Genomic DNA, 26,833 nt, shown 5'->3' with positions numbered 1-26,833 from the left:
TCACTCATCAAAGTCTAATTATACCCAACATTGTTATATTTGATAATGGCTTAAGGCCAAGATCATGATAGTAATATAAAATAAAGAAGTTGTTCAGTCAAATGGTGGAAATATTCAAACATTAGAAAATATAATTATTGTAAAATACAACTAGCTCTCTATTCACCCTATATAATAGTGCTATAAACAGGGGATCTCAAATTGATTCCAGATTTCCAGAAGGCTTTTGTCACTGTTCCTTGGAAGCAACTTCTAATCAAATTGCGAATCATCTCAGCTGGATTCATGATTTCCTGTCGAAAAGGTCACAGTTCATAGTAACTGATGGAAAGTCATCCAGTAAAACAGAAATTAAATGTGATGTTCCCCGAGCTAGTGTTATAGGCTTTCTACTGTCTCTAATCTGTATAAATGATATGGTCTGAGCGGAGCTTGCATGTGCTGTGTTACTTTGAACTTTTAGTTTGGAATGCAGGTGTGAGACCATATATGGTAGTCCTTCTGTATACGAGGCCACATGAAACCATGTGTTACTAGTGCCCTCATAGTGGAGTCCTGGTAGGGTTGGTACGTACAGCCTCTCTCGGTCCACTGCAGTATATCAGCTCTTCGTTGTCTTCCAGTGGCAAGCCACACAAATGCTGGAATATTTTGTGTCTGAGCAGCTCCTCATCTTCATTTTGTACTGTCACCAGCTTGGCGAAATCCACTGGTGTGGAAAAGCCTTTCACTCTAGATAAAGCATTAGTGGTGACTTTTCTTTGAACTGCTTACGTGCCAAATGTCCATTGTAAACTGTGAATTAAAATTTTGTTGCCTGACTCGCATTGTGGGATAGTTACTTCACAGCTGCAAAAATGCAAAAGTTAGTGGCCAGTGGTCTGTATATATAGTGATTACATGTCTAACCATCATGAACCAGAAGTATTTAACTGCTTCATAAGGTGCTAAAAGTGCAGTGTAGATTGGCAGCCATGAGCATTGCTACTGTGATCTTTGTGGAGACCAAGCAGTTCTAGACACTTTAGTCCAGAACCACACTGCTGCTGCGGTCGCAGGTTTGAATCCTGCCTCGGGCATGGATGTGTGTGATGTCCTTAGGTTAGTTAGGTTTAAGTAGTTCTAAGTCTAGAGGACTGATGCCCTCAGAAGTTAAGTCCCATAGTGGTCAGAGCCATTTGAACCATCTTTGTGCAGAAGTAACCATAAGACTGCCAGTACCCATTAATATTCTGTTGTAGCATGACACTGACCGTGCGGATTGTGGCATCTGAGAAAATCATTAGCAGGACATCAGCAATTGCGTGCACAAGTCCAAGAGGGTGGCTGGCTTGGAATTTGTCTGGCAGGCTTCAGATGCTGCGTGTAGTTCATCAGTCCAAGTGACAGGTATGGAACCACACACTGGGGTTGGAGAGGATTGCATGGAGTGGCACCTGTGTCTCAGCAGCTCAGGGTAGAAATCATGGTAAAAGTTTATCATCCCAAGGTACCAACACACTTCGCACACCATTTTTAGGGCAGTTTAAGTTGTAATTGTGGTGATGCACTCAGCATATGTACTGATCACTACATTGACACTGACAACGCATTTAGCCACGTTTATAAGGATTCTACGGTCACCAAGTGTTTGGAGTACTAAGTGTAGATATCTTTTGTGTTCTTGTGAGTATGACAATGCTAATGACACATAATTAGTGTACGTGAAACAGAAGTCCATTATCACAAAACTTCATTGATGAAGTGCTAAAAAGTGTGTGCAGCATTCCTTAGGTCATATGACATCTATAGAAATTCAAATAGTGTACAGGGCGCAGTTATTGCCACAAGTTTTTGATTATAGGCTTTTACTAGATCCAGCATTGAAAAAACAGCACAGCCCACCATTTATCATGCAAAATCTCCAAAAGTGCATAGGATACTGGTTGGCAATTGTCAGAGTATTGAGTCCATTATAGTCACCACAAGGATGCCAGCCAAATGATTGCTTAGGTGCAGGTGGAGGAAAGTAGTTCATTTGCTTTCTGATGGTCATGCCATACCTGCTTGGATCATTGTGTTGAATTCTGGTTTTGCAATGTGAAGTTTGTTGGGCACCTAGAAAACAAGAGAACCTGGTGTAGTCCTGATGTGATGCACTATTGTGTGGCAGGGCTATGATGGCGCTCCGGCGGATCATGTGGCTAATAGGGACAGGTGTAGCAGGCACACCAGTGGCAGTGATGCAGTGAGGAAGCCTACCGAAGGACTTCTGCACTGTGGCATCCAGCCTACAGTGATTTAACCTAATCCAAAATAGAAGCATTCCACACATCCAGGATGGGGTCATAAGAGAACAGGAAATCCAGTCTAACCAATGTTCAAATTTAAAGTCATGAGACCACATGTAGCTATGAGCTAACCATTTGCAGCTGATAAATCATGATTTACACATAGTCACAGTTGCCAAAGCAGGCACCTGGGGAACACACATACATACAATCTGCCATCAGAAACTGCATCTCAGTTACCACTAAATGACACAATAATTGCACAGGCTGCTGCTGCTGCTGGCTGGTGGCTGCTGCACTGGTGGGTGTGGGAGGCTGCGGTTTGCATTCCCATCCAGGAATAGGGCAGTGTAGACGAAGATCTGCACCTGCTGTTGCCAAGTGGTGGTGGTAAAAGCATTTGTTCCATTTTGGTGAGTGCGAAGAGCCCACCCTATGTTAGCCATGTGATGGCATGCAAACTTGTTGTTTGTATATGCCGAGGTCTGTGACCCATCATTTCATCTCACCGAACTGCAAGGTGATGTCATGCAGTCTCTCTCTGGAGGGCGTTGTAGTTAATAGCTGTGGATCTATGCCAGCTTAGTCAGGTTCACCTCTAGCATTGCTGAGAGCATGGTATGATGCATCTCCAGCAAATGTGAGATCCATATAGATCAAAGGAGTGGATCCAGAACCGCTGATCTGGCCAAGGTGCGAAGATGTTATAGAAACTGTGACAGTTTCTTGTCACCAATTTCCTCCCTGTGCAACAATTATTCTAAGCATTGCGAGTTAGTGAGGGAAATCTACCGAATGAGCTCGCCTAAACCTTGTACTTTCCAGTCACTATTTCACTAACCTTGTGGTGGACCGGCTATCCAGTAGTGCCGCCACATATGCATATTTATCATAGTGGTGATGAAATCATTCTATGTGTGTGAACCACGGTGACAGACAGTTGTCTAGAGGGTTGGTGCTTTAAGTGCCATGCAGTTCACTTACATTGCTGGGACAGTCCCAGAGGGTGGCAGCAGATGATAAGACTCAGTGAACTTGCAGCTGTAGGCTGTAGAACAGGTGTTGGCTGCTAGTGGGATACCAGCAGACAACGCCAGGGTGCCTGGACACCAACTTTCCTGGATGTACGACTGTGGCAACACCTGTAGTTGCACCGTAGGTTGTCCCTCTGCTTCCAGCCTTGTTTGTTGCTGCTCCTAATCTCGCTGTTGCAGTGTGTGGATCTCTTCCATGCGCTGCTGTGGTTTTATCAGCTATTGCTGGTGTTATCATTGTTGCTATAATTGTTCCATTTGTTGTTGTTGTTGTTGTTGTTGTAACTGCTCCGTAATACTTCTGTTGGAGTCATCAGTATGGAAGTACTTAATAAACAATACACTTCGCCTAGAGATAAGACTCTTTACTGCCTTGTAGAACAAGATGATGAATAACTACTATCACATATATTATTACCATCCCACTGGTTATTTCATGTAACACATGTTGACAATGGCACAAAATCCAATCCTTTGACCATGACAGATAGTGATCTACTGACTGCTGTATATTCATGGTGTTGCCAGTAGACAGGTGCAGAGTAACCTGTGAGATCACTACAGAAGCTTGGAAGTCACTATTCTCAACCTTCAATGCCCCACAGTGCAGAATGTATCCACTTCTGGACAGGGGTTCTGTCTTGAAAAATGCCAAAACTACTGTCCTACATATCTTACTAATCATTGTTCATGTTTTTTTATTCACACTGTATATTTGCTTAATGGTCTCAAAAGCAATAATGAGGTGTTAGGTTTTCATTTAGCATAGTTATCACCATAATCACATTTGTAGTATCTCACAGTGATGTTAAAGGACTCTTTTGCTGTGCAGATGTGATACATCTTCACAGTGAAAGTATGGTTATAAGCTGACTATTTGTGTGATAGGCTTTTACATACATCTTAATCTATATTTAAATACCACTACTACTTTGTATTAAATAGTCGTACAGAAGTGAAGGGCACAAAACTTACAGACCAACTGTGTGGAATTTTGTGGCTAAATTGTGGAACAACATCCATCTGTGCTTCTTTCTTGAATAAGAATTTATTGCCAATCTCTTCTTCTACAGCACTCTTAAGCATTCTGCCAACTTCATTTGTTTATTTTTTCATAATCCACAGTTCATGATTTAGTCATCTGTGTTGCTGCCTCTGGATTGTGGGGTCCTGGGTTTGATTCCAGGATGGGTCACATATTTTCTTTGTTTGAGCATCTGCATGTTTATGTTGTCCTAATTATTTCTTCTTGTTTATGTTGTCCTAATTATTTCTTCTCATCTTCATTGACATCCAAGCCACTAGTGTCAAATAGAAAGACTTGCACCAGGCAGCCGAACAACCCCAGATGGGATCCCCTGGCCAATAATGCCACACGATCATTTCATTTTCATTGTTTCATATCAATCTACAGTCTTCCCATTAAGTAATATTTTTTTGTTTTTATTGTTATTCATAAATCTGACAAAATTTTGTACTTATGCAGTGTGGTAATGTTTACAAATTGTATAATGACTTTTCTTTCAGTGAGTTCCTTCACAAAAGGAGAGCAGATGGTTCCAGTCCTGAACGAGTGTGGCACACATTGTGCTGTATTTGGAAACCATGATTTTGGTAATTTAAATTAATGCTTGCTGAGATGCTAAATTTTACAGTACTAGTAGAACTTAGTGTAAAGCTACCTACCACAGGAGTAATTGTGAAGAAGATAATTTATTTAATTGATATTAACAGGAATGATAATTTACTGGTCTACAAACTTTTAAAGTTTTGGGAAGTTCATTGATTACACACAAACCCAAAGTTTGTACTAATCATATTGTGTTGTTCAAGAAATGTAAGTTTTTACACAAAACAAGTCGCATGAACACCGTAATCATTAAAAATTACTCAGTGAAGGAATGGCTATTTTGAGCAGCAATGTCTCCAGCTTTTCACCTTGACAGTTCCTTGATAAATAAAATGTTATTTGTATAGTAGCCACATTAACTGTTGTTTTAGCTTTCCAGAATTATTTTCCACCATATTCATATTTGTAAAATGAAATTTGATTGCCCCAACTTGTCTCTTGGCCCTGGTATTATATGCAGAGCCTTTACTTTTATCTCTTTGGGGAAAAAATTATTACCAAAAGTTACCATGAGGGAAAGTACTAAGTGTCTGAAAGCAGCTTGGAATTAATAATCATTATGTTGAAACTGGAACATGTTCACTGTCATCTTTATGTTGATGTGTGTAATTCCCTTTAACTACTCTCTTTATCTACCTGTACTATATTTGGAAAGTTCATCTGAAGATAAAGAGATTGGGAGCAAATAAAACTGAATAAATGAATTTAAAAAAAATTATTAAAAAAGCAGTGGGGTGTTAATGTGAGCCGGTCAAAGGTACATTGCAAAGAAGCAACAGTTTTCTGAAAACAAAAACTGGAATTAATCTTTTTTAACATGTTGATCAACATGCGGCCATTGGTGGTCACAACAGAATCACATGCCTGACACCATAAGGCCGGTGGCAGCCACAGCAGAGCTTTATGCCTAACACTATGCGCCTGGCCTGGCAGTGAAACATCCGTAACTAAGCGTGCAGCAGTCAACATGCTCGTGTAAAATACCAACTGTAGATTTTTTTCTGTTATTTTGATGGATGAAATGTGAGCAGAAACAAAATGAAACCACATGTCTTGTCACATAAGAAGCAAACGATAAAACTGCAGTGGTGTTACCTCTCAGAAAGTTGTACTTTGTGTAACAAGATAGGAAAAATCTTCTGTTTGTTGGGCGCCTCCGAGCTGACACCATGGAATTTTCATTTGCAGATAATATATTTTCCATAATTTATAGCAAATTTAAATATTAATAAGCTATATTCAATAAAATTAAGTTATACACAAATAAATCCAGAATACATGTGATGAAATCTGAGAATAGAACTTACTCTAAAATGATTGTGATGAGGATATGGAAGTACATGTGAAGAAGTAATGGGTCATGGGGATTCACTCCCATTATGGGCACAAGGCCATAGGCAAACAGTTCATTATCAACAAAAGTGTACAGTGTTTTACTTAACATTCTCATCAGTCAGTGGCCAAAGAGAACAAAGTGGTTGAAACTGAAACTTCGCTGATTCCTCTGCCAAGAGGCAAATACAAAATAAGTGAGAATGACAAGCTTAAACATTTATGTTCAAACCACCAAATGGTATTGTTTCGGGTACCTGAGGTATCAGAGATGGCTGTTCCATGTAGCTTATGATAGTTAAAATCTTCTCGTAGGGAGCAGTCAAGTCCTTCAACTAGAGCACAGCTTCCCACAGGCAAAAACAGGAAAAGGGGGGAAAAGGAGAACATTGCCAGTAAGGATCCTGTGCATGTCTTAATGAAGATAAACCGGTTGACACTCCTATTCTGTGATGCTGTGCCTTCCATTAGAAAGATGATCTTAGTTACATGGCTGAATGTGAAATGGAAGAGTTTCTAAATGATGCACACAGTCCTTACACATCCTCTACCCACTGATATACAGCTATCTGTGGTATCGATGCATGTATCTTTCAGTCACAATGTGAGTGATTTGTGTCTCTGTTTGAGGCCTGTGACTAAAACTGTAATAGTGTTAAGAATGGAGTGTACTTAACAAGACAAAAATGACAAGGTGGAGTTGTTCTGCAGCTATTGGAATGTAATGGAAATAGGCTGAGAGTTCACTGTTAGATTATTTTTATGCATTAGCAGCCATTCCAGAAGTATTGCAAAGTGGAATATTAGGCTCAACCATTCAGCAGTGTCAGAACAAAATAGAAGTAGGCATGATAACGTTATATACAGTAGTAAAGCAAGCAGAGTTCACTAGATTAATCCAAAGTGTATACCAAGACGGTACACAGTTCTTTGATTACCACACAGTTTGAAGAAGCAAGAGATATTGATGCTGCTAGATGAGAACATGAACCAGGCCATTTTAGACTGACCTTGCCTTTTTAAAAGCTTAATCTTATCATGAGGCTAATGCCATTGGCCAGCTTCAGCTGGTGGTTGTGCCTTTGTTTGTACTTTGGTGAATGTGCCTTCTAGTGGGCATGTCTCCAAGATGCGGACGTGCGCTCATAATACCATAGTGGTGATAATGCAGTAGATATGCCATAACAAATACTTATTAAACTGAATCTTCCTGGAAGATTAAAACTGTGTGTCAGACCAAGACTTGAATTTGGGACATTTGCCTTTTGTGGACAAGTCCTCTACAGACTGAGCTACCCAAGCACATTTCACGACCTGTCCTCACAACTTAACTTCTGCCGATATATCAGCACACACTGCACTGCAGAGAGAAAATTCATTCTAAATATTAAGCTATCTGAATACTTAATTTTCTTTTCCTCCTCCTCCTCCCCCTCCCCCTCCTCCTCCTCCTCCCCCTCCCCCTCCCCCTCCTCCTCCCCCTCCCCCTCCTCCTCCTCCTCCTCCATTTTGTTCGCTTCCCCCCTACCTTGTCATTTTCCCCTCATGGAGCCTTAGCTTTCAGGCTTGTACCATAATCTGCCTTAAGACATAGTAACTGACATTGTACTTACTTCAGATCTACACATTCAACAAAAGTTTGGGGTATTATAGAGTTTATTACAATGCATTCTTATAGTATGGGGTCTGTTCAAAAAATTCCAGAATTTTGTCCACAAAATTTTTCTACGCTTATCTTTTACTTATTGTCCATGGCCACCTTCAAAATACTCTCCTGCGCAACTGACACACTGCTCCCAATGCCATTTCCACTTCTGGAAGCAGTCTTGGTATGCCTCTTGCTGGATTGCACAAAGCACTATCTGTGAGTTTTGTTTTATGTCCCTCACCATTGTAAATCTTCATCCTTTCAGTGGAATTTCCAACTTTGGAAATAAAAAAAGAGCCCACAAGAGCCAGGTCTGGAAAATACAGAGGATGAGGCAGCATAGTGCTTTTGTTTTTTTGTGCAGTAGTCACACACCAATAGGGATGTATCTGCAGGTGTGTTATCATGATGCAAGAGCCATGAATTTTCTCACTGCATTTCAGGCTGTTTCCTTCTCGCGTTTTCTTGCAGACATCGCAACATGTCCTGATAATACCATTGCTTAGCTGTTTGTCACTGTGGCACAGATCCATGATGAACTAATCCTTCAAAGTCAAAGAATACTATCAGCATGGCTTTGACATTTTACCTGACCTGATGAGCTTTTTTTGGAACCTTTCCTGACCAGTTGTGAAGATTGAAACTTGGTCTCATCATAACAATAGACCAACGTCTCATCACCAGTCATGATTCTCTTAAGGAACATCTCATTCCCTTTTGCGTGATCCAAAAGCTCTTCACAGGTTGGGAGGCAAAGCTCTTTCTGGTCTTGACTCATGAGCCATGGGACAAACTTTGCAGCAACATGATGCATTTCAAGATGCTGTTTCAGGATTTTTATGACATGATCCAGCTGAATTGCTACGTTCTTCTGCAATCTCTTGGACAGTCATTCTTTGATCGGTATGCATAATTTTATTGATATTCCTGGTGTGAGCATCATCAGAAGATGTTGAAGGGCGTCCTGAACAAGGCTCATCTTTAACTTCCTTCCGGCCATTTTTAAACCATGTGAACCATTCACAACATTGAGTACAGCTTAAGCACTCATCACCATAGCTTTCTGCATCATTTGGTATGTCTCTGTAAAGGCTTTCTTGACTTTCATACAAAATTTAATGGAGATTCGTTTCTCCTCTAACTCTGCCATCTCGAAATTTGCAAACTGTGCGACCCAGCATTCTACTCATTACAGCACTTTACAATAACTAACAGACATACAGCAATGAAACTTCCGCCAGTTACGCATTAAGCATAGGCGTGTGCAGGGATGAAAACCGCATTTTGCTCCAATGCATCATTGGTGCGAAATTACAAATGATCCGAAATTTTTTGAACAGACCTCATACACCCATTCAGATTTTGTACAATACCATATTAACAAAATAAACATAATTCATTCTGAAAATAAGAACAATTTTGGTCAGCTACAAAAAATCATTACAAACCAAAGCAGGCTGTCTCCTAAGTGTACATCTTGAAAACAAAAATGGTGGAAATTTTTGTCTCATGGTGATAGTAGTGAATATATTCTCCCCACACACAGATGAGTTGCTGCATTCTGCAAGGCATGTTCTGGATGAGACGACAAGTATATCTTCTGGTATGAGGTCCCACTCCTCAAGGGCAGCTTCAGTGAAGTCCTGAGGATTGCCACGTAGATTTGGGTGTTGTGCAATAGTGTCCTTCAGCAGGTCTCATACATGCTCAATTGCATTCATGTTTGGGGACTGTGCTGGCCAATGCATTCAGTTGATGTTGCATCGTTCAAGATACTGAGACACTGCTAGAACATGGTGCGGTCTTGCATTGTCATCGATGAGGATGAAGCTGTCACCTACTTGATGTCTGTTGGGCCTTTCAATCATTTGTAGTACCTCTTGGAGGTATCGGAGATCAGTCAAATTGTTGTAGATGGGAATTAGAATGGTCTGCTGTCTCATCATTATTGCGGCCCAGAACATTGCACTTCCACCTGCAAATGAATGGACTTTCTGTGCGTATCGGAATTCCTGGTGTCGTCCAGCACTTCTCCAAACCTTTAACACATCTAGTGTCCAGTTGCAGTCCTGATCTCATCAGTATACTTTACATTACTCCATTCAATGTTGATGTGCAAGAGCCCAGGCCCTTCAATTGCATCAGTTCTGTTGGTTCACTGAAAAACTTCTCATTGGTCTTCTGGAATGAAGGCCACTCTGATGCCATCTTCTACAGACTGTTTGGTCTGAGATACGAATCCCTGTTGCCTAGGAAAAGTCATTTCCAGTATTTCTGGAAGTTGATCTCGGCCACATGCAAGCCGACAGTTGGAGGAAACAATCCTGCATTGGTTTTGTCATAAGAGGGTAACCACTGCAAGTTCTGTCATTCACATTTCCCATCTCTCTACTTTATCCACACCTTGAACACACCACTTTGAGTGGCTTGTGACTGATCAGTAATATTTTGCTGTGTACGACCTGTCGAAAGTAAAGCCACGATCCTGATTCCATCAAAATGTTACTGCAGTGCTAAACACAAACTGAACGAAGCTGTTGTTGATACTTGATTGGTTGCGGTGTGCCGCTGCAGCACTGGTATCTTTATGTGACTAGGAAATGGCAACAAAGCATGCCAGTAGTAAACACCGTCCAGTATATGGGCTGTAATTTGGTAGTGCATGAAGTGCCTATGTCAGTGAGATCTCTAGTATCATAGACTACATTTTAAGATAGTATTCCATACTTTTTTTTTTAGCAGTGTATCTGTCTCAAACACTAGAGGTGTTACCCACTTCAGCACTGTTACAGTCATTCTTTCTCACTGAAAACCCTTTATCATGCTGTTCATGGTAGCACATTTCAAGTGGCAGGTCTATACTATAAGAAGACCACTTCTCAGTCTGGATCCACTTTTCATATACAAAGTGGTTGTAATTAAACTGTTGGTGTTCTGAGTGCTGCAGTGCAGGTTGTATACACTGCAGGACACTGGAACATTGTAGGTATGTCCATTAATTGGTGCGCTCATGGAGTACGCGAAAAAAAAAAAAAAGTTCCACTTTTTGCTACAAGGTGGAAATATGATGCTGTAAACAGTCAGAATGTGATATGCGCGCAGGAAAAGGGGACGAATGATGAAACACGTGATAATTATGGTTCTGGCATGTTTATTAGGATATCGTCACAAATTTCAACACGTGTTCAGTATGGTCTCCTTACTCGACAACTTGTTGCATGCATGACGTGGCATGGTCGACAGTTGCTTTCAGCATATCTGGTTAATCAGAATGATGTGTTGTACTATGCTATCTTTCAGATAATGAAGAATCTGGATATGTCTCTGATAGACACAGTCTTTCAGACGTCCAGGGAGTCTGGAAGGCCACAAGTCTTCAAATTGCCTAGATATGATGCAGTCACTACCAAAGGTTTCTTGAAACAAATCTGACCTGTGGTGTTGCCCCATCTTATATGTTAATAGTGTGCAGATACTGTTGTGCTCTTGGAAAGTTGGGGTCACATGTTGCACAAGGAGGTTGTTACAATGTGTAGATGTCACTGTACACGTGGCAGGCCTGTGAGATGTCATCTCCTTGAAGAGAAATGGACCGACATTGAAGGAGCTTGTGAGACCTCACCACTCAGTCACATAAGCTGAATACAATGGATGTTACTGCACATGTTGCCAATGGGCATCACTGTGGGGGTCCGGATGGGGGTTTGTCGGGGATGGCCACCTCATCCCACGCATCCCCCGATCGGACTACGACTGTGGCTGCCCGGGATACTGCCCACATTGAGGCTAATCCCTCACCTGTGGGTGGGAGGTCATCTCGAGGTGTGGCAGGGGGCGAAAGACATTCCGGAGGGCTGAACGGAAGGCCTCTCCAGTTTGTCTGACGAACCGGTTTCAGGCTCTGTCTCTGGCTGATGCTGATCTTCGGCCGGAGATGGCTGCTTGTCCTGTTCCAGAGGTTGCCCCTCAGTCTGCAAGATCCGGGCGGTCGCAGAGGGTGGGCTTACTGGTAGTTGGGAGCTCCAACGTCAGGCGTGTAATGGGGCCCCTTAGGGATATAACAGCAAGAGAGGGGAAGAAAACCAATGTGCACTCCGTGTGCATACCGGGGGGAGTCATTCCAGATGTGGAAAGGGTCCTTCCGGATGCCATGAAGGGTACAGGGTGCACCCATCTGCAGGTGGTCGCTCATGTCGGCACCAATGATATGTGTCGCTAAGGATCGGAGGAAATCCTCTCTGGCTTCTGGCGGCTATCTGATTTGGTAAAGACTGCCAGTCTCACTAGCGGGATGAAAGCAGAGCTCACCATCTGCAGCATCGTCGACAGGACTGACTGCGGACCTTTGGTACAGAGCCGAGTGGAGGGTCTGAATCAGAGGCTGAGACGGTTCTGCGACGGTGTGGGCTGCAGATTCCTCGACTTGCGCCATAGGGTGGTGGGGTTTCGGGTTCCGCTGGATAGGTCAGGAGTCCACTACACGCAGCAAGCGCCTACACGGGTAGCAGGGGTTGTGTGGCGTGGACTGGGCGGTTTTTTAGGTTAGATGGCCTCGGGCAAGTACAGAAAGGGCAACAGCTTCAAAGGATGCGGGGCAAAGTCAGGACGTGCGGGGACCAAGCAGCAATCAGTATTGTAATTGTAAACTGCCGAAGCTGCATTGGTAAAGTACCAGAACTTCAAGCGCTGATAGAAAGCACCGAAGCTGAAATCGTTATAGGTACAGGAAGCTGGCTGAAGCCAGAGATAAATTCAGCCGAAATTTTTACAAAGGCACAGACTGTGTTTAGAAAGGGTAGATTGCATGCAGCCGGTGGTGGCATGTTTGTCACTGTTAGTAGTAGTTTATCCTGTAGTGAAGTAGAAGTGGATAGTTCCTGTGAAATATTATGGGTGGAGGTTACACTCAACAACCGAGTTAGGTTAATAATTGGCTCCTTTTACCGACCTACCGACTCAGCAGCATTAGTGGCAGAACAACTGAGAGAAAATTTGGAATACATTTCACATAAATTTTCTCAGCATATTAGAGTCTTAGGAGGAGATTTCAATTTACCAGATATAGACTGGGACACTCAGATGTTTAGGACGAGTGGTAGGGACAGAGCATCGAGTGACATTATACTTAGTGCACTATCCGAAAATTACCTCGAGCAATTAAACAGAGAACTGACCTGTGGAGATAACATCTTGGACCTACTGATAACAAACAGACCCGAACTTTTCGACTCTGTAAGTGCAGAACAGGGAATCAGTGATCATAAGGCCATTGCAGCATCCCTGAATATGGAAGTTAATAGGAATATAAAAAAAGGGAGGAAGGTTTATCTCTTTAGCAAGAGTAATAGAAGGCAGATTTCAGACTACCTAACAGATCAAAACAAAAATTTCTGTTCCGACACTGACAATGTTGAGTGTTTATGGAAAAAGTTTAAGGCAATTGTAAAATGCGTTTTAGACAGGTACGTGCCGAGTAAAACTGTGAGGGACGGGAAAAACCCACCGTGGTTCAACAACAAAGTTAGGAAACTACTGCGAAAGCAAAGAGAGCTTCACTCCAAGTTTAAACGCAGCCAAAACCTCTCAGGCAAACAGAAGCTAAACAATGTCAAAGTTAGTGTAAGGAGGGCTATGCGTGAAGCGTTCAGTGAATTCGAAAGTAAAATACTATGTACCGACTTGACAGAAAATCCTAGGAAGTTCTGGTCTTACGTTAAATCAGTAAGTGGCTCGAAACAGCATATCCAGACACTCCGGGATGATGATGGCATTGAAACAGAGGATGACACGCGTAAAGCTGAAATACTAAACACCTTTTTCCAAAGCTGTTTCACAGAGGAAGACCGCACTGTAGTTCCTTCTCTAAATCCTCGCACAAACGAAAAAATGGCTGACATCAAAATAAGTGTCCAAGGAATAGAAAAGCAACTGGAATCACTCAACAGAGGAAAGTCCACTGGACCTGACGGGATACCAATTCGATTCTACACAGAGTACGCGAAAGAACTTGCTCCCCTTCTAACAGCCGTGTACCGCAAGTCTCTAGAGGAACGGAAGGTTCCAAATGATTGGAAAAGAGCACAGGTTGTCCCAGTCTTCAACAAGGGTCATCGAGCAGATGCGCAAAACTATAGACCAATATCTCTGACGTCAATCTATTGTAGAATTGTAGAACATATTTTTTGCTCGAGTATCATGTCGTTTTTCGAAACCCAGAATCTACTCTGTAGGAATCAACATGGATTCCGGAAACAGCGATCGTGTGAGACCCAACTTGCTTTATTTGTTCATGAGACCCAGAAAATATTAGATACAGGCTCCCGGGTAGATACTATTTTCCTTGACTTCCGAAGGCGTTTGATACAGTTCCGCACTGTCGCCTGATAAACAAAGTAAGAGCCTACGGAATATCAGACCAGCTGTGTGGCTGGATTGCAGAGTTTTTAGCAAACAGAACACAGCATGTTGTTATCAATGGAAAGACGTCTACAGACGTTAAAGTAACCTCTGGCGTGCCACAGGGGAGTGTTATGGGACCACTGCTTTTCACAATATATATAAATGACCTAGTAGATAGTGTCGGAAGTTCCATGCGGCTTTTCGCGGATGATGCTGTAGTATACAGAGAAGTTGCAGCATTAGAAAATTGTAGCGAAATGCAGGAAGATCTGCAGCGGATAGGCACTTGGTGCAGGGAGTGGCAACTGACTCTTAACATAGACAAATGTAATGTATTGCGAATACATAGAAAGAAGGATCCTTTATTGTATGATTATATGATAGCGGAACAAACACTGGTAGCAGTTACTTCTGTAAAATATCTGGGAGTATGCGTGCAGAACGATTTGAAGTGGAATGATCATATAAAATTAATTGTTGGTAAGGCGGGTACCAGGTTGAGATTCATTGGGAGAGTCCTTAGAAAATGTAGTCCATCGACAAAGGAGGTGACTTACAAAACACTCGTTCGACCTATACTTGAGTATTGCCCATCAGTGTGGGATCTGTACCAGATCGGGTTGACGGAGGAGATAGAGAAGATCCAAAGAAGAGTGGCGCGTTTCGTCACAGGGTTATTTGGTAACCGTGATAGCGTTATGGAGATGTTTAGCAAACTCAAGTGGCAGACTCTGCAAGAGAGGTGCTCTGCATCGCGGTGTAGCTTGCTCGCCAGGTTTCGAGAGGGTGTGTTTCTGGATGAGGTATCGAATGTATTGCTTCCCCCTACTTGTACCTCCTGAGGAGATCACGAATGTAAAATTAGAGAGATTAGAGCGCGCACGGAGGCTTTCAGACAGTCGTTCTTCCCACGAACCATACGCGACTGGAACAGAAAAGGGAGGTAATGACAGTGGCACATAAAATGCCCTCTGCCACACTCCGTTGGGTGGCTTGCGGAGTATAAATGTAGATGTAGATGTAGATGTAGCAGAGTAGATCCCCTTATGTGACAGTTCTGGGCATTCATGGCACTATGTAGAGTAAAATGTCCATCGTCTGTCCAATGAACATTCCCTGAGCACGTCATCCATTTCCATACTTGCCAGAAAAGAGAAGGGCAAAGTGACAGTGTTGTAGCCTATCTTGGGGCTTCATTTGGTGCACTTTCTGAATCTTGTAGGGACACTATTGTAAAATATGCTGCAAAATCTTTTGAAGTATTGACCACGGGAGAGACAGTTCCCATGACGCAGCTTGAACACTAGCTGCAGAGTTTGCAGCATGCACTGCACAGTCAGCTACAACTACAGCAGATTCATCAACAACTACTTCCCTCTACACTACCTAATTCAACTATTGCTTCAAGTTTCTTGATTTTATTCTTAATCCATTAATTGACATGGGGCCTCTTCACAGCTGTTTGTGTTGGAAATATTCTTGCTATGCAGTGCTGCTATTGTTGCCATTCTGATAAAACAACCAGCTTAACCGTATGCACCAACAGTCACTGCACAGAGGAAATCAGCATGCATCACCAAGCAACAAACAACATACTGATGTCAAAATAGGAAACATTTTACATTTTGACTGTGTACAGAAGCATATGTCCACCTGGTGGCAGAAAGTGAAATTATTGTTTTTTTCTGCATAATCTGCTAATGCACTGATTAATGAACATACTTTAAATATTTCAGCACCCTGATATGTATAAAGTCTGCACTCACAACACTGTCAGTGTAATTATGACCACCCAATACAACTGTCACGTGAAAGAACTCTGCCAAGTTGGATTTGCTACAATGCTGCCAAAACACTCCATTGAGGTAGTTAAGTATGAATGCAGAGATGCCAGCCATGCTAAGGAGTTACATGCTACCTTGATTCTCAGAGACAGAGAAAGGTCTACTCTGTAAAATGTATCATTGCTAATTGCCACAATACCAAAGCAGTATACAGAAATGTTGTTCACTCAGATGATTATTTTTCTGCATTATGGCTACCATGAACAAGTATATACTTTTCTATTATAGAGGAGGATCAGACATGACTTTGGTTTTATCTATACACAACATGTTGAGAGTTTGTATTTTCCCACCTCTGCATTGCAAATGTTTTGACTTTTGAGTGAAATGCCCAGTCGATGTGCTGTTGTTTTCACGTCAATTCTAGTTTCTACCAACAGTGAGAGTTGTTTAGTTCTCGGGGTGATGTAAAATTCCTGGATTCGTCTTGTCGCTGTGCAGCCTATGAAAAGGATTGCGGAAGACACCCAAATAAATTCCAAAGTACAGTGCAGTTTTAACACCAATATACACTCCTGGAAATGGAAAAAAGAACACATTGACACCGGTGTGTCAGACCCACCGGACACTGCGAGAGGGCTGTACAAGCAATGATCACACGCACGGCACAGCGGACACACCAGGAACCGCGGTGTTGGCCGTCGAATGGCGCTAGCTGCGCAGCATTTGTGCACCGCCGCCGTCAGTGGCAGCCAGTTTGCCGTGGCATACGGAGCTCCATCGCAGTCTTTAACACTGGTAGCATGCTGCGACAGCGTGGACGTGAACCGTATGTGCAGTTGACAGACTTTGAGCGAGGGCGTATAGTGGGCATGCGGGAGGCCGGGTGGACGTACCGCCGAATTGCTCAACACGTGGGGCGTGAGGTCTCCACAGTACATCGATGTTGTCACCAGTGGTCGGCGGAAGGTGCACGTGCCCGTCCACCTGGGACCGGACCGCAGTGACGCACGGATGCACGCCAAGACCGTAGGATCCTACGTAGTGCCGTAGGGGACCGCACCGCCACTTCCCAGCAAATTAGGGACACTGTTGCTCCTGGGGTATCGGCGAGGACCATTCGCAACCGTCTCCATGAAGCTGGGCTACGGTCCCGCACACCGTTAGGCCGTCTTCCGCTCACGCCCCAACATCGTGCAGCCCGCCTCCAGTGGTGTCGCGACAGGCGTGAATGGAGGGACGAATGGAGACGTGTCGTCTTCAGCGATGAGAGTCGCTTCTGCCTTGGTGCCAATGATGGTCGTATGCGTGTTTGGCGCCGTGCAGGTGAGCGCCACAATCAGGACTGCATACGACCGAGGCACACAGGGCCAACACCCGGCATCATGGTGTGGGGAGCGATCTCCTACACTGGCCGTACACCACTGGTGATCGTTGAGGGGACACTGAATAGTGCACGGTACATCCAAACCATCATCGAACCCATCGTTCTACCATTCCTAGACCGGCAAGGGAACTTGCTGTTCCAACAGGACAATGCACATCCGCATGTATCCCGTGCCACCCAACGTGCTCTAGAAGGTGTAAGTCAACTACCCTGGCCAGCAAGATCTCCGGATCTGTCCCCCATTGAGCATGTTTGGGACTGGATGAAGCGTCGTCTCACGCGGTCTGCACGTCCAGCACGAACGCTGGTCCAACTGAGGTGCCAGGTGGAAATGGCATGGCAAGCCGTTCCACAGGACCACATCCAGCATCTCTACGATCGTCTCCATGAGAGAATAGCAGCCTGCATTGCTGCGAAAGGTGGATATACACTGTACTAGTGCTGACATTGTGCATGCTCTGTTGCCTGTGTCTATGTGCCTGTGGTTCTGTCAGTGTGATCATGTGATGTATCTGACCCCAGGAATGTGTCAATAAAGTTTCCCCTTCCTGGGACAATGAATTCACGGTGTTCTTATTTCAATTTCCAGGAGTGTATTTCCAGGACTCTGGTGTCTGAGCCTGGTGAACTGTACCAGTTACATCACATGTACCCAAAGTTGACATCAAGCGACACAGAGTTCACAACAATCAACAAACAAGTGAGCCTACAATACATTTGCTCACAACCCTAGCCAAAAAACGAGTGCTCCAAGGCACCTGCGTGATCTCTATTTATACTTTGGTTAACAATTACCTACAATGAAAATTACAATTTTATGTAAAATCACAATTAGAAGTTAAACCGAATATGAGACACACATTGGTAAAAATTTACAGTCACAGTGCTGAACAAGGTGAACCTATTTTCAACTTAGTTATGAGTTAATATAACATTTTCTGACTAATTATGTTACAGGTAACAATTACATTTCTAAATTTGTTTATAACAAATCAACTAGTGCCTGAATTTTAGTGCTAACATATATCAGAGATTCAATTAACGTGCTTTATTTATATGTTCCAATTAAATTGTTGTAGTAATTTTATAATGATAGGTTTACTGGTACATCCTGACCATGTGCTACATTTCTTTCGATTAGTTACAGTATTAATTTCACATTTATATTGTGTTTTTCACATAAGAACAATGTTAATCAGCAAAGCATCATTTTTGAATTATGTGTATACTGAAATAGTGGTTATTTTTGTGTGTAATTTGGAAACAGGTCACTTTACAATCAGGCAATTAGGACTGGTGTTTATCTTTAATGCTCTCCGAGGGGTTCTGATCGGTAGCAATGAGATACAGTAATATTTCAATACCCCCCGAAGAGATTTGCCTAGCCTGATAGATGAAACTCTTCTCACAGAAATATTAGTGCGATTGATGTGATACAATACTAGTTGGACAAACAAACACAAACTGCATATATCTTAAAAGGTACAAAATTGAATCATGAAACTTTACATATAGATAAATTTTCCAAATAGCTACAAACATATACATCAAGGAAACAAGAATTGGAAATATGAGATTACAAAGAATTTTCCAAACTTTTACAAAATCAATATTTACATCAAATTTTCTGAATGAATGTTTTTCCGAAACTATCACTTCTAGAGCGTCCTTGTTTTTGTCACTTCTAGAGTGTCCATTAATTTTCCCTCCTTCAAACACTCAGACACAAGTAAGCTAACAAATCACAAATTTGATTGGATTGATTATGTTGCACTTTTAAAGTTTCCATATGACATGTTCTAGAATAATATTATCATATAAAGGACAGAAGAATCATAACAGTTTGCAATACCATAAAATATTTTACAAATCTTATCAAACATGAATATTCAAAATTATATTTGTATATTTATATTGTGACAGTATAGAAACTGTTCATTTATATCCAATCCGGATTGTTGTCACAAGTATCTGAATATACTATGTATAGTCAATATTTCTTGGCTTTGTACATCAAATGCAATAACGTTTCAAAATGTTTACCAGACATCCAGAAAGTCAGATCAAATTAACACTGCGAAACAGCTTCAAGATTTTATAAATTGTGACAAAATAAGTATTACGTCAATAAAATTCCTGAAAGTGGCAAGATACACTTAAGCAAGTGAAAATGTAATTGTGCTATAGTTAGCAACCTTGCAGTAAGAAGATTCCGTAAAAAAAATGCAGAACCTTGTCACATGACATCTTATATTTCATTTCGTCAAAGTCCTCAGTCTGTCTATTAAAGTTGTCATTTCCTACCCCTCAATACCAAACTAGTCTCCAGATTGTGTCTTGCGAGATGTGAGTAGTGTAAAATAATAGTTTTTCAATGTGATTTGTGTGCTATGCATTGTCATAGTTGTTCAGAATAACTCTCAAGTTTAATTTCACATCAGCATTTCCTTCAATCAAAATGTATAAGAGTTCTACTTCATGTGATTCAAATGATTCATTAGTTCCGTTATGTGTGACTGCACATTACAATCCTCTCAATTAAATGAATCATCAAAACCATTAATAAATGAGGGTTGAATACCACCAACCACCTCAGCAGCATTGCATATCATATAACCTAAACCTATCACCATCACCACCACCATCATCATCCAAATACCCCTGCGAAAATGCAATATTAAATCAAACCATCTTCCATCAATAAACCGTAAACATCAATTCATGTGAATCAGAAACGGGAATGAGTCGGCAACCTCAAATCCTTAATACAAATGCAAATCACATCACTTACCTTATTTCAAGACACTCCTCAACAATTCATATCAATTTCAACATCTCTCTCGTGTGTACATAACTTAGTGAAACATGTATATAGTATATCATGGTGATAATCCCTTCTTAACAGCATAAATCACTTCAACCCTTTCATAAATCATAAAGTCTTTCAACATCTCATGTGGTCTTATATAAAGTAACACATTAATTCAGTTGTCAATTGTATAACGGTATGAGAAGCAGAACATAGTAATTTCTTCCTTGTGGATAACCTATATAAGATAAAAACAGTGAACAGATGTATATAGTTGTTCTTAACTGCACAAATGTACCATAAAATCTTTAAGTATGCATTAATAAGCTTAGTGTATCTTCACACAATCCACCTTTCATTTCTGCATAAGCTGATATAAATACAGTATGGTCTGTTGTCTGTAAAGATGTGTAACTGTTCCTCACTAGAAAATACATATTGGTTTTTCCTGGCAAATCATAGTCCTCACATATCAGTAATAGTCACAATCGGTAGGATGTAAATGTCAAATTATCAATACATCTGATGATGCAGATTACTCAATCAAAACAAAATGTATCGTATATTACAAATTAAATCACTTGAAAATACCTTACATAACAAATATAAGGGAACATAGGTACAAAAAATTAACATATGTATTGTCGGAAGTTTGTGTGTCAGAAAGGTATCGTAGAATGTGGCATCAGTGTTTTCGAGAAGAAAATGTCACATTAGCTGGGGCACCTTGCATAAGCCACACGCATAGTACTCAAAGATTGTGTACCCCCCTGAGGGATTGCAATTATTGCACATAAGGTTTCAACTTAGTGACATTTCTTAAATCAAATAGCTTTTTTGATTTGGGATAGATAAGTCGGTAGGCGTTTGGCTGTGGTTTTTCATAAACTTCAAATGGACCAATGTAAATATCGAAAAATTTCTTGATCTCTCTATTGATCGCCTTGGATTTCTCATAACTTTTGGTTAAGACTAGATCACCTACATTGTACTGTGTAAACTTTCCTTTTGAATCATGTTTTAGCTTTCTCTTGGCAAAGTGTGTTTCAAAATTATTCTTTACTATTTCCATTCTTTTGTCTGGTGTTAACTCATTACAGACAGGGAAATTAATCAATTCATACAAGATGTTTGGTGAGTGTTTGTTGAAATGGACTTCATAAGGCGTAAAGCCAGTTGTTGTATGTTGTAAGGTGTTCAAAACATCTTCAAAATCACATATGTAACTTGACCAATTTGTATGATCTTTAGAGCAGTAAGTTCTACAAAGCCTGCCTATTTCACGCATATAGCGCTCAGTTGTATTACAAGATGGAGAATAAACAGAAATAAGGACGTGCTTAATGTCTTCATCTTTCATGAAATCTTTCCAAACATTAGATGTAAATTGGCTCCCATTGTCTGAAAGAATGGCTTTTGGTTTTCCAATCTGTGTGAAGTAATCATTACAGAAACAGTTTAAAATTTTCCTGTTTGTTGCCTTCTTTAGTGGATACAATTTCACTAGTTTAGTGAATAAGTCTACAACTACAAACAAATATGTATAACCCTCTTTAGTTCTCGGCAATTGGCCAAACAAATCAATTCCTATCAGTTCCAATTTGCCTTTTGGCACAATACTTTGTAAATAACCTTGGTATTTCTGATTTGTGACTTTTACTCTTTGACACCGATCACATTTTTGTATAACCTGTCTTACTCTTCTAAACATATTATTAAAATAGACATTTTCCTTAAGTTTGTCAGTGCATTTCATGATTCCACAGTGTCCATAGCTCTCATGTGTGTACTTAATTAAAACATCAACACATTGTCTAGGCCAACAAACCTTCCAGATGTCAGAGTCAGTTTTATGTCTCCTGAATAAAATACCTTTAAAGTTTTGATAATACATGCCAACCTTTTCATAACCCTCTTTACCAATAAGGCTTTTCACAAGTTTCAAATCATCATCCTGGTTCTGGTATCTCCTAAGCTGACCGCAAATGTTAGTAATTTCCTCTTCACCCTTAATCCATCCCATGTACATTATTTTAAACAGTTTGTTATCCAATAGTTCTTCTTCCTGACCCCCCCCCCCCCCCCCCCCACAGGTAATCTAGACAAAGCATCAGCAATTATATTCTGATCCCCTTTTATATACTGAATGCTATAATCAAATTGTTGTAAAAATATGGCCCACCTAGTTAATCTACTATTGAAAAGTTTACAGTCTTGAATATAACATAGAGCTTTGTGATCCGTGAAAACTATGACTTTATGGCCTGCTAGATAGTTCCTGTATTTAGTGAAACCCCATACAATGGCAAGTAGTTCCTTCTCAGTCGCTGTGTAATTACGTTCATGTTTCTGCAGACCTCGGCTGGCAAAACTGATTGAAAGATGTTATATTTTTCCATCAATTTCCTTCTGTTGAAACAAATGTACACCCAATCCGTAATCTGAACTATCTGTCATTAGGCAAAATGGTAGTGAAAGGTCAGGTCTCTGGAGTAATTGACTGTTATTTAGTTGTTGTTTGATCTCATCGAATGTTGCATGACACTGATCTGTCCATTCCCATATGGTGTTCTTTTTTAATAGCTCTCTCAAACACGGTGCATTTAAAGCTTGGGTGCTGACATACTTAGATAAAAATTACATAGACCATAAAAAGACTTCAGCTGTTTCTTGTTCTTTGGACATGGAAACTGAACAATTGCAGAAATTTTATCACTGTCAGGTAGAATGCCTTCTCTGTTAATTATATGGCCTCAAAACGTCAAGTCTGATACTCCAAATTTGCATTTACTTAATTTAAGGGTCATACCGCCTTGTCTGAACTTATTGGCTAATTTGTACAAAGTATTAAGGTGTTCCTCCCAAGTTTTGCTGGTTATTAATATATCATCCACATAAATAATGAGTTTAGATAGTAGTTCACTTCCAATCACATGATCCAAAGCTTGAATAAACTCGGCTACAGACACATTCAGCCCAAACGGAACAACACAATAATGAAAACATTTACCATTATATAAAAAGGCTGTGTACTGCCTTGAATCCTGTGTTAATGGGATTTGATGAAAACCTGAGGTCAAATCCAGGCTAGAAAAATATTTTGTGTCACTGAATTTGTACAGGAGTTCCTCCATGGATTCACGATGATCTGTTTCTCTTTCTATAAACTTACTCAGGTGACGTGAATCCAATACCAGCCTAACACCACCATCCTTTTTTGAAATACAGACCATCGGGCTGTTATATGGACTGTGACTTCTCTCTATTATTCTCCATTTTTGCATTTTCTGGAGTTCCCTCTCCACTTCTTTCCTTTTACAGATGGGTACCCCATAAGGCTTAATGAAAAAGGGTTTGTGTGGCTTTAACTTCAAATGACATTCATAATCTTTGACCCTACCAGGTTGATCACAAAAAATGTTACAGTTTTCCCTGAGAAAATTTTCTAATTCCTGCTTTTCAGACTCAGTCAAGTCATTTGCTTCTTTTACCTTTTCTGATATTGTTAGGGAGTAACTATCATCAACCAAATTCTGGTTATTGTGATCCCTATTTTCCTTTTCCTCCATGTAATGGCTACACTCTGGATAAACTATTTCCCTAATATGGTTACTACTGCTCGTACTTGAATTTAACTGGATCGCTACTTTTCCTTGAATACTGGTCTTTGGTTCAGTGAACAGTAATTCTGAATTTTGCCAATCAAAACTCACCTTTGCTTTAACTATCCAGTCCATCCCTAAAATCATTTGCTCATTGAGATCTGGAATAACTAAACAACCATGTTCAAAATTAACATTGCCAACAGAGAATGTAATTAAAGCTTGTTTATTTATTAACTTACTAAACTTGCCAGTGGCACCTTTAATCCATACACCTGTGATTGGAAATTTGATGTAACTTGCAGTGTCTTTTATCCTGTTCCTCAACTTGTCTGAGATACTACTAATGGGACTGCCAGTGTCAATCAAACAAAGTCCTGACCAATTGTTAATGCTTATTTCTACGTAAGAACTACCTAAGGTAATGTTTGGGTCACTATTCACATTCTCTGCCAACAAGTCACTTTCTAATTCAGTTGTATTGATGTTGTTACATACTTCTTCAATACAGGTTTCAATGTCAGAATCAACACAAGATTGAGTGTCATTATGACTGGAATCAAATACACATGAGACAGATACCTTACTTTAACTAGACTTAAAATTATCTTTCATGGATGGATCTGATTTGATGACTTCACTTTCCTTATTATTTTCTAAACAAACTTCATTTTCACTGATAATAGGTTCCAAAATCTTCTCACCTATCAACTTAGCTTGTTCCTTCTTATTAGTAGATTTACTTAAGATTTCTTTTATACAAATTGGTACCAATACATTGCTTGCACTCTTAATATCTTCACATGAACCAACTTCGAATTCAGAGTTACTTTCAGCTGCAACACCATTATCAATAACTTCAACATAAATAATGCCATCTAATTCCTCTTGTGTACATATATCATCAAATACATCATCCTTCACAACACTATCTTTATCACAATCATCATCAAAATAACCTGTGGGTGATGCCTCTGCATGCACATCTGCCTTAACTACTAAGTGTCCAACATCTGAAGTTACACTACTGAATTCGCTACCTGTTTCATTATCAGAGTCAGGTATTATTTCCTCATTTTGGCTACCAATTTCTACTAATATAGATACCCCATTATCCTTACCTTCATCAGAAAACAAGCTAGTGATACCATACATATAATAAGTTCTGTCTACATCAGGTGTTAATGTGTCATCAATTAATGCTAAGTCGTGTTCATTAAGTTCAAACTGTGGTCCTACTTGAGTATGTGCATTATTCAATTCACTCAACATGTGATCCCAAAAGTTTTGCTTATAACTAGTATCATCTAAGTAGTAGTCCCTATTTACATTACATTTATGATTGCTTTTACATTTGCATCTCTTTAACCTCCTATCTGCCTGGTTTGTGCCATAACTATTCACCTCAAATTGACAGGCTCCCAACGAGGTGGTTACCTGTTTCCCTGGTTGGAATTGCTGTTGTGAAACTGGTTACTGTTTTTCTGTTCTTGGTGGTTTTTCGTGTCTGTTGTAACTACTGTTTTGGTTACCATGCCAGTTATTATTTCTGTGTCCATTATATTGTTGTGACCCCCATTCCTATTGTGAGTGTTTCTGAGGTTTTGATTGTACTGTCTGTCATCATTCTGCCATGCATGGTCAATTTTGTCTGACGTAAAAATTCGTCCACACTGTCATCTGGCCCATATACAAGTCCCCACTGAAAACGGTGTGGTAGGCGCCGTTTCAGTGCATCAATCTGTATCAGTTCGTCCAAAGGTTTGCTCAAATGTGACAATGTCTTTAATTGTTTTTCACAAAATTCTCGCATGCTAATTGCAAGACCTGTGTGATATTTGCTACCGTTAAGAAATTCAGATTTTATTCTTGCCTGTTTGTTTTCCGACCAAAACTTTGCCGAGAATTGGCGTTCAAAATCAGCAAAAGCCGTAGTATTTGTATTAATGTTTTGGTTCGCCCATGTAAGGGCTTCACCATGCAAAAAACGTTTCGCAAATTTAACTTTAGCAGACTCTGGCATGTTAGGTTGGAAACTGTCTTTGCACTGATGCACAAAGTCTACTGGATGCAATTTCACATCACCTGGGTAACATTTTAAACTAATATTGTTACAACTATACACAAACATCTGGTTTGAATCAAAACTGGACATTATATTATTTTGCAGTTTTGTACTTCAGAGCTGACTGACTGCAGTTCTATTGTTACACTTTATACTTTCTTGTCAATACGAGATATCTTATCAGAAACTACTTCAGAATTTAATTTCAATCTTTCCCCTACCAATTCTTTTTCTGAAACAATGAGTTCCTGCAACATTTTTAACTCGTCTTTTTGGTTCACTAATTCATTTAAAACGACTACTTCCATGTTTTTGACACGTTCGTTAACTAATTCAATGCTTTTGTTTGTTTCTTTAAATTCAGAGATTGTGAAAGCCTCCAGTCAATTTTGCTTTCTACCCTTTCTATGTCATATGCAACAATTTGTACTTTGGTATTTGTTGCGATTTTTTCTTCTCTCAATGATTTCAAATTTTGGTCCAGCTTTTCTGTGACCTCTTTAATGTTGCTACCTAATTGGTTATTTTGAGTTACCAATTATTCTAGTTTGTTATTCAACAATTGAGATATCTGATCAATTAAATTTGGTTGCTGATTTGCTCCCAAAAAACCATGAAAAGGCGAACAACTACTGCTCACGGAATTTGCTTCACTGTTTAAGTGTACATTTGGAGTTGAAGCATGAAATTGATGGCCTGACCGCGTGGTCATGCCTATTTGATTTAAATGAGTTTCGCTCATTTTGATGTAAGTGCCTAGACACTAGACAAAACACTTTCCTGCCTATCAGGTGAAATTGTCACACGCACGCAATGAAAGAAAAACAGAAAATTGTAGGACACAATTAAAAGGGGTACTTATCTGATTCATTC

General features: G+C 40.4%; 1 protein-coding gene across 4 annotated transcripts in view; it reads left to right on the top strand.

Moving 5' to 3' along the window:
• Window positions 1–26,833, top strand: part of LOC124803023 (trifunctional nucleotide phosphoesterase protein YfkN) — a 210,069-nt gene that overhangs the window by 25,117 nt on the left and 158,119 nt on the right. For all 4 annotated transcript variants that reach the window (XM_047264135.1, XM_047264132.1, XM_047264133.1 and 1 more), the window contains one exon: window positions 4,832–4,918. In XM_047264135.1, coding sequence (XP_047120091.1) covers window positions 4,832–4,918 — 87 coding nt within the window. The remainder of the gene's footprint in view (window positions 1–4,831; window positions 4,919–26,833) is intronic.

This window comes from Schistocerca piceifrons, chromosome 6, assembly GCF_021461385.2.
Source record: "Schistocerca piceifrons isolate TAMUIC-IGC-003096 chromosome 6, iqSchPice1.1, whole genome shotgun sequence".
NCBI lineage: Eukaryota > Metazoa > Arthropoda > Insecta > Orthoptera > Acrididae > Schistocerca > Schistocerca piceifrons.
Note: the sequence above shows the minus strand (reverse complement) of the source record. Positions and strands in the feature narration are given on the sequence as shown.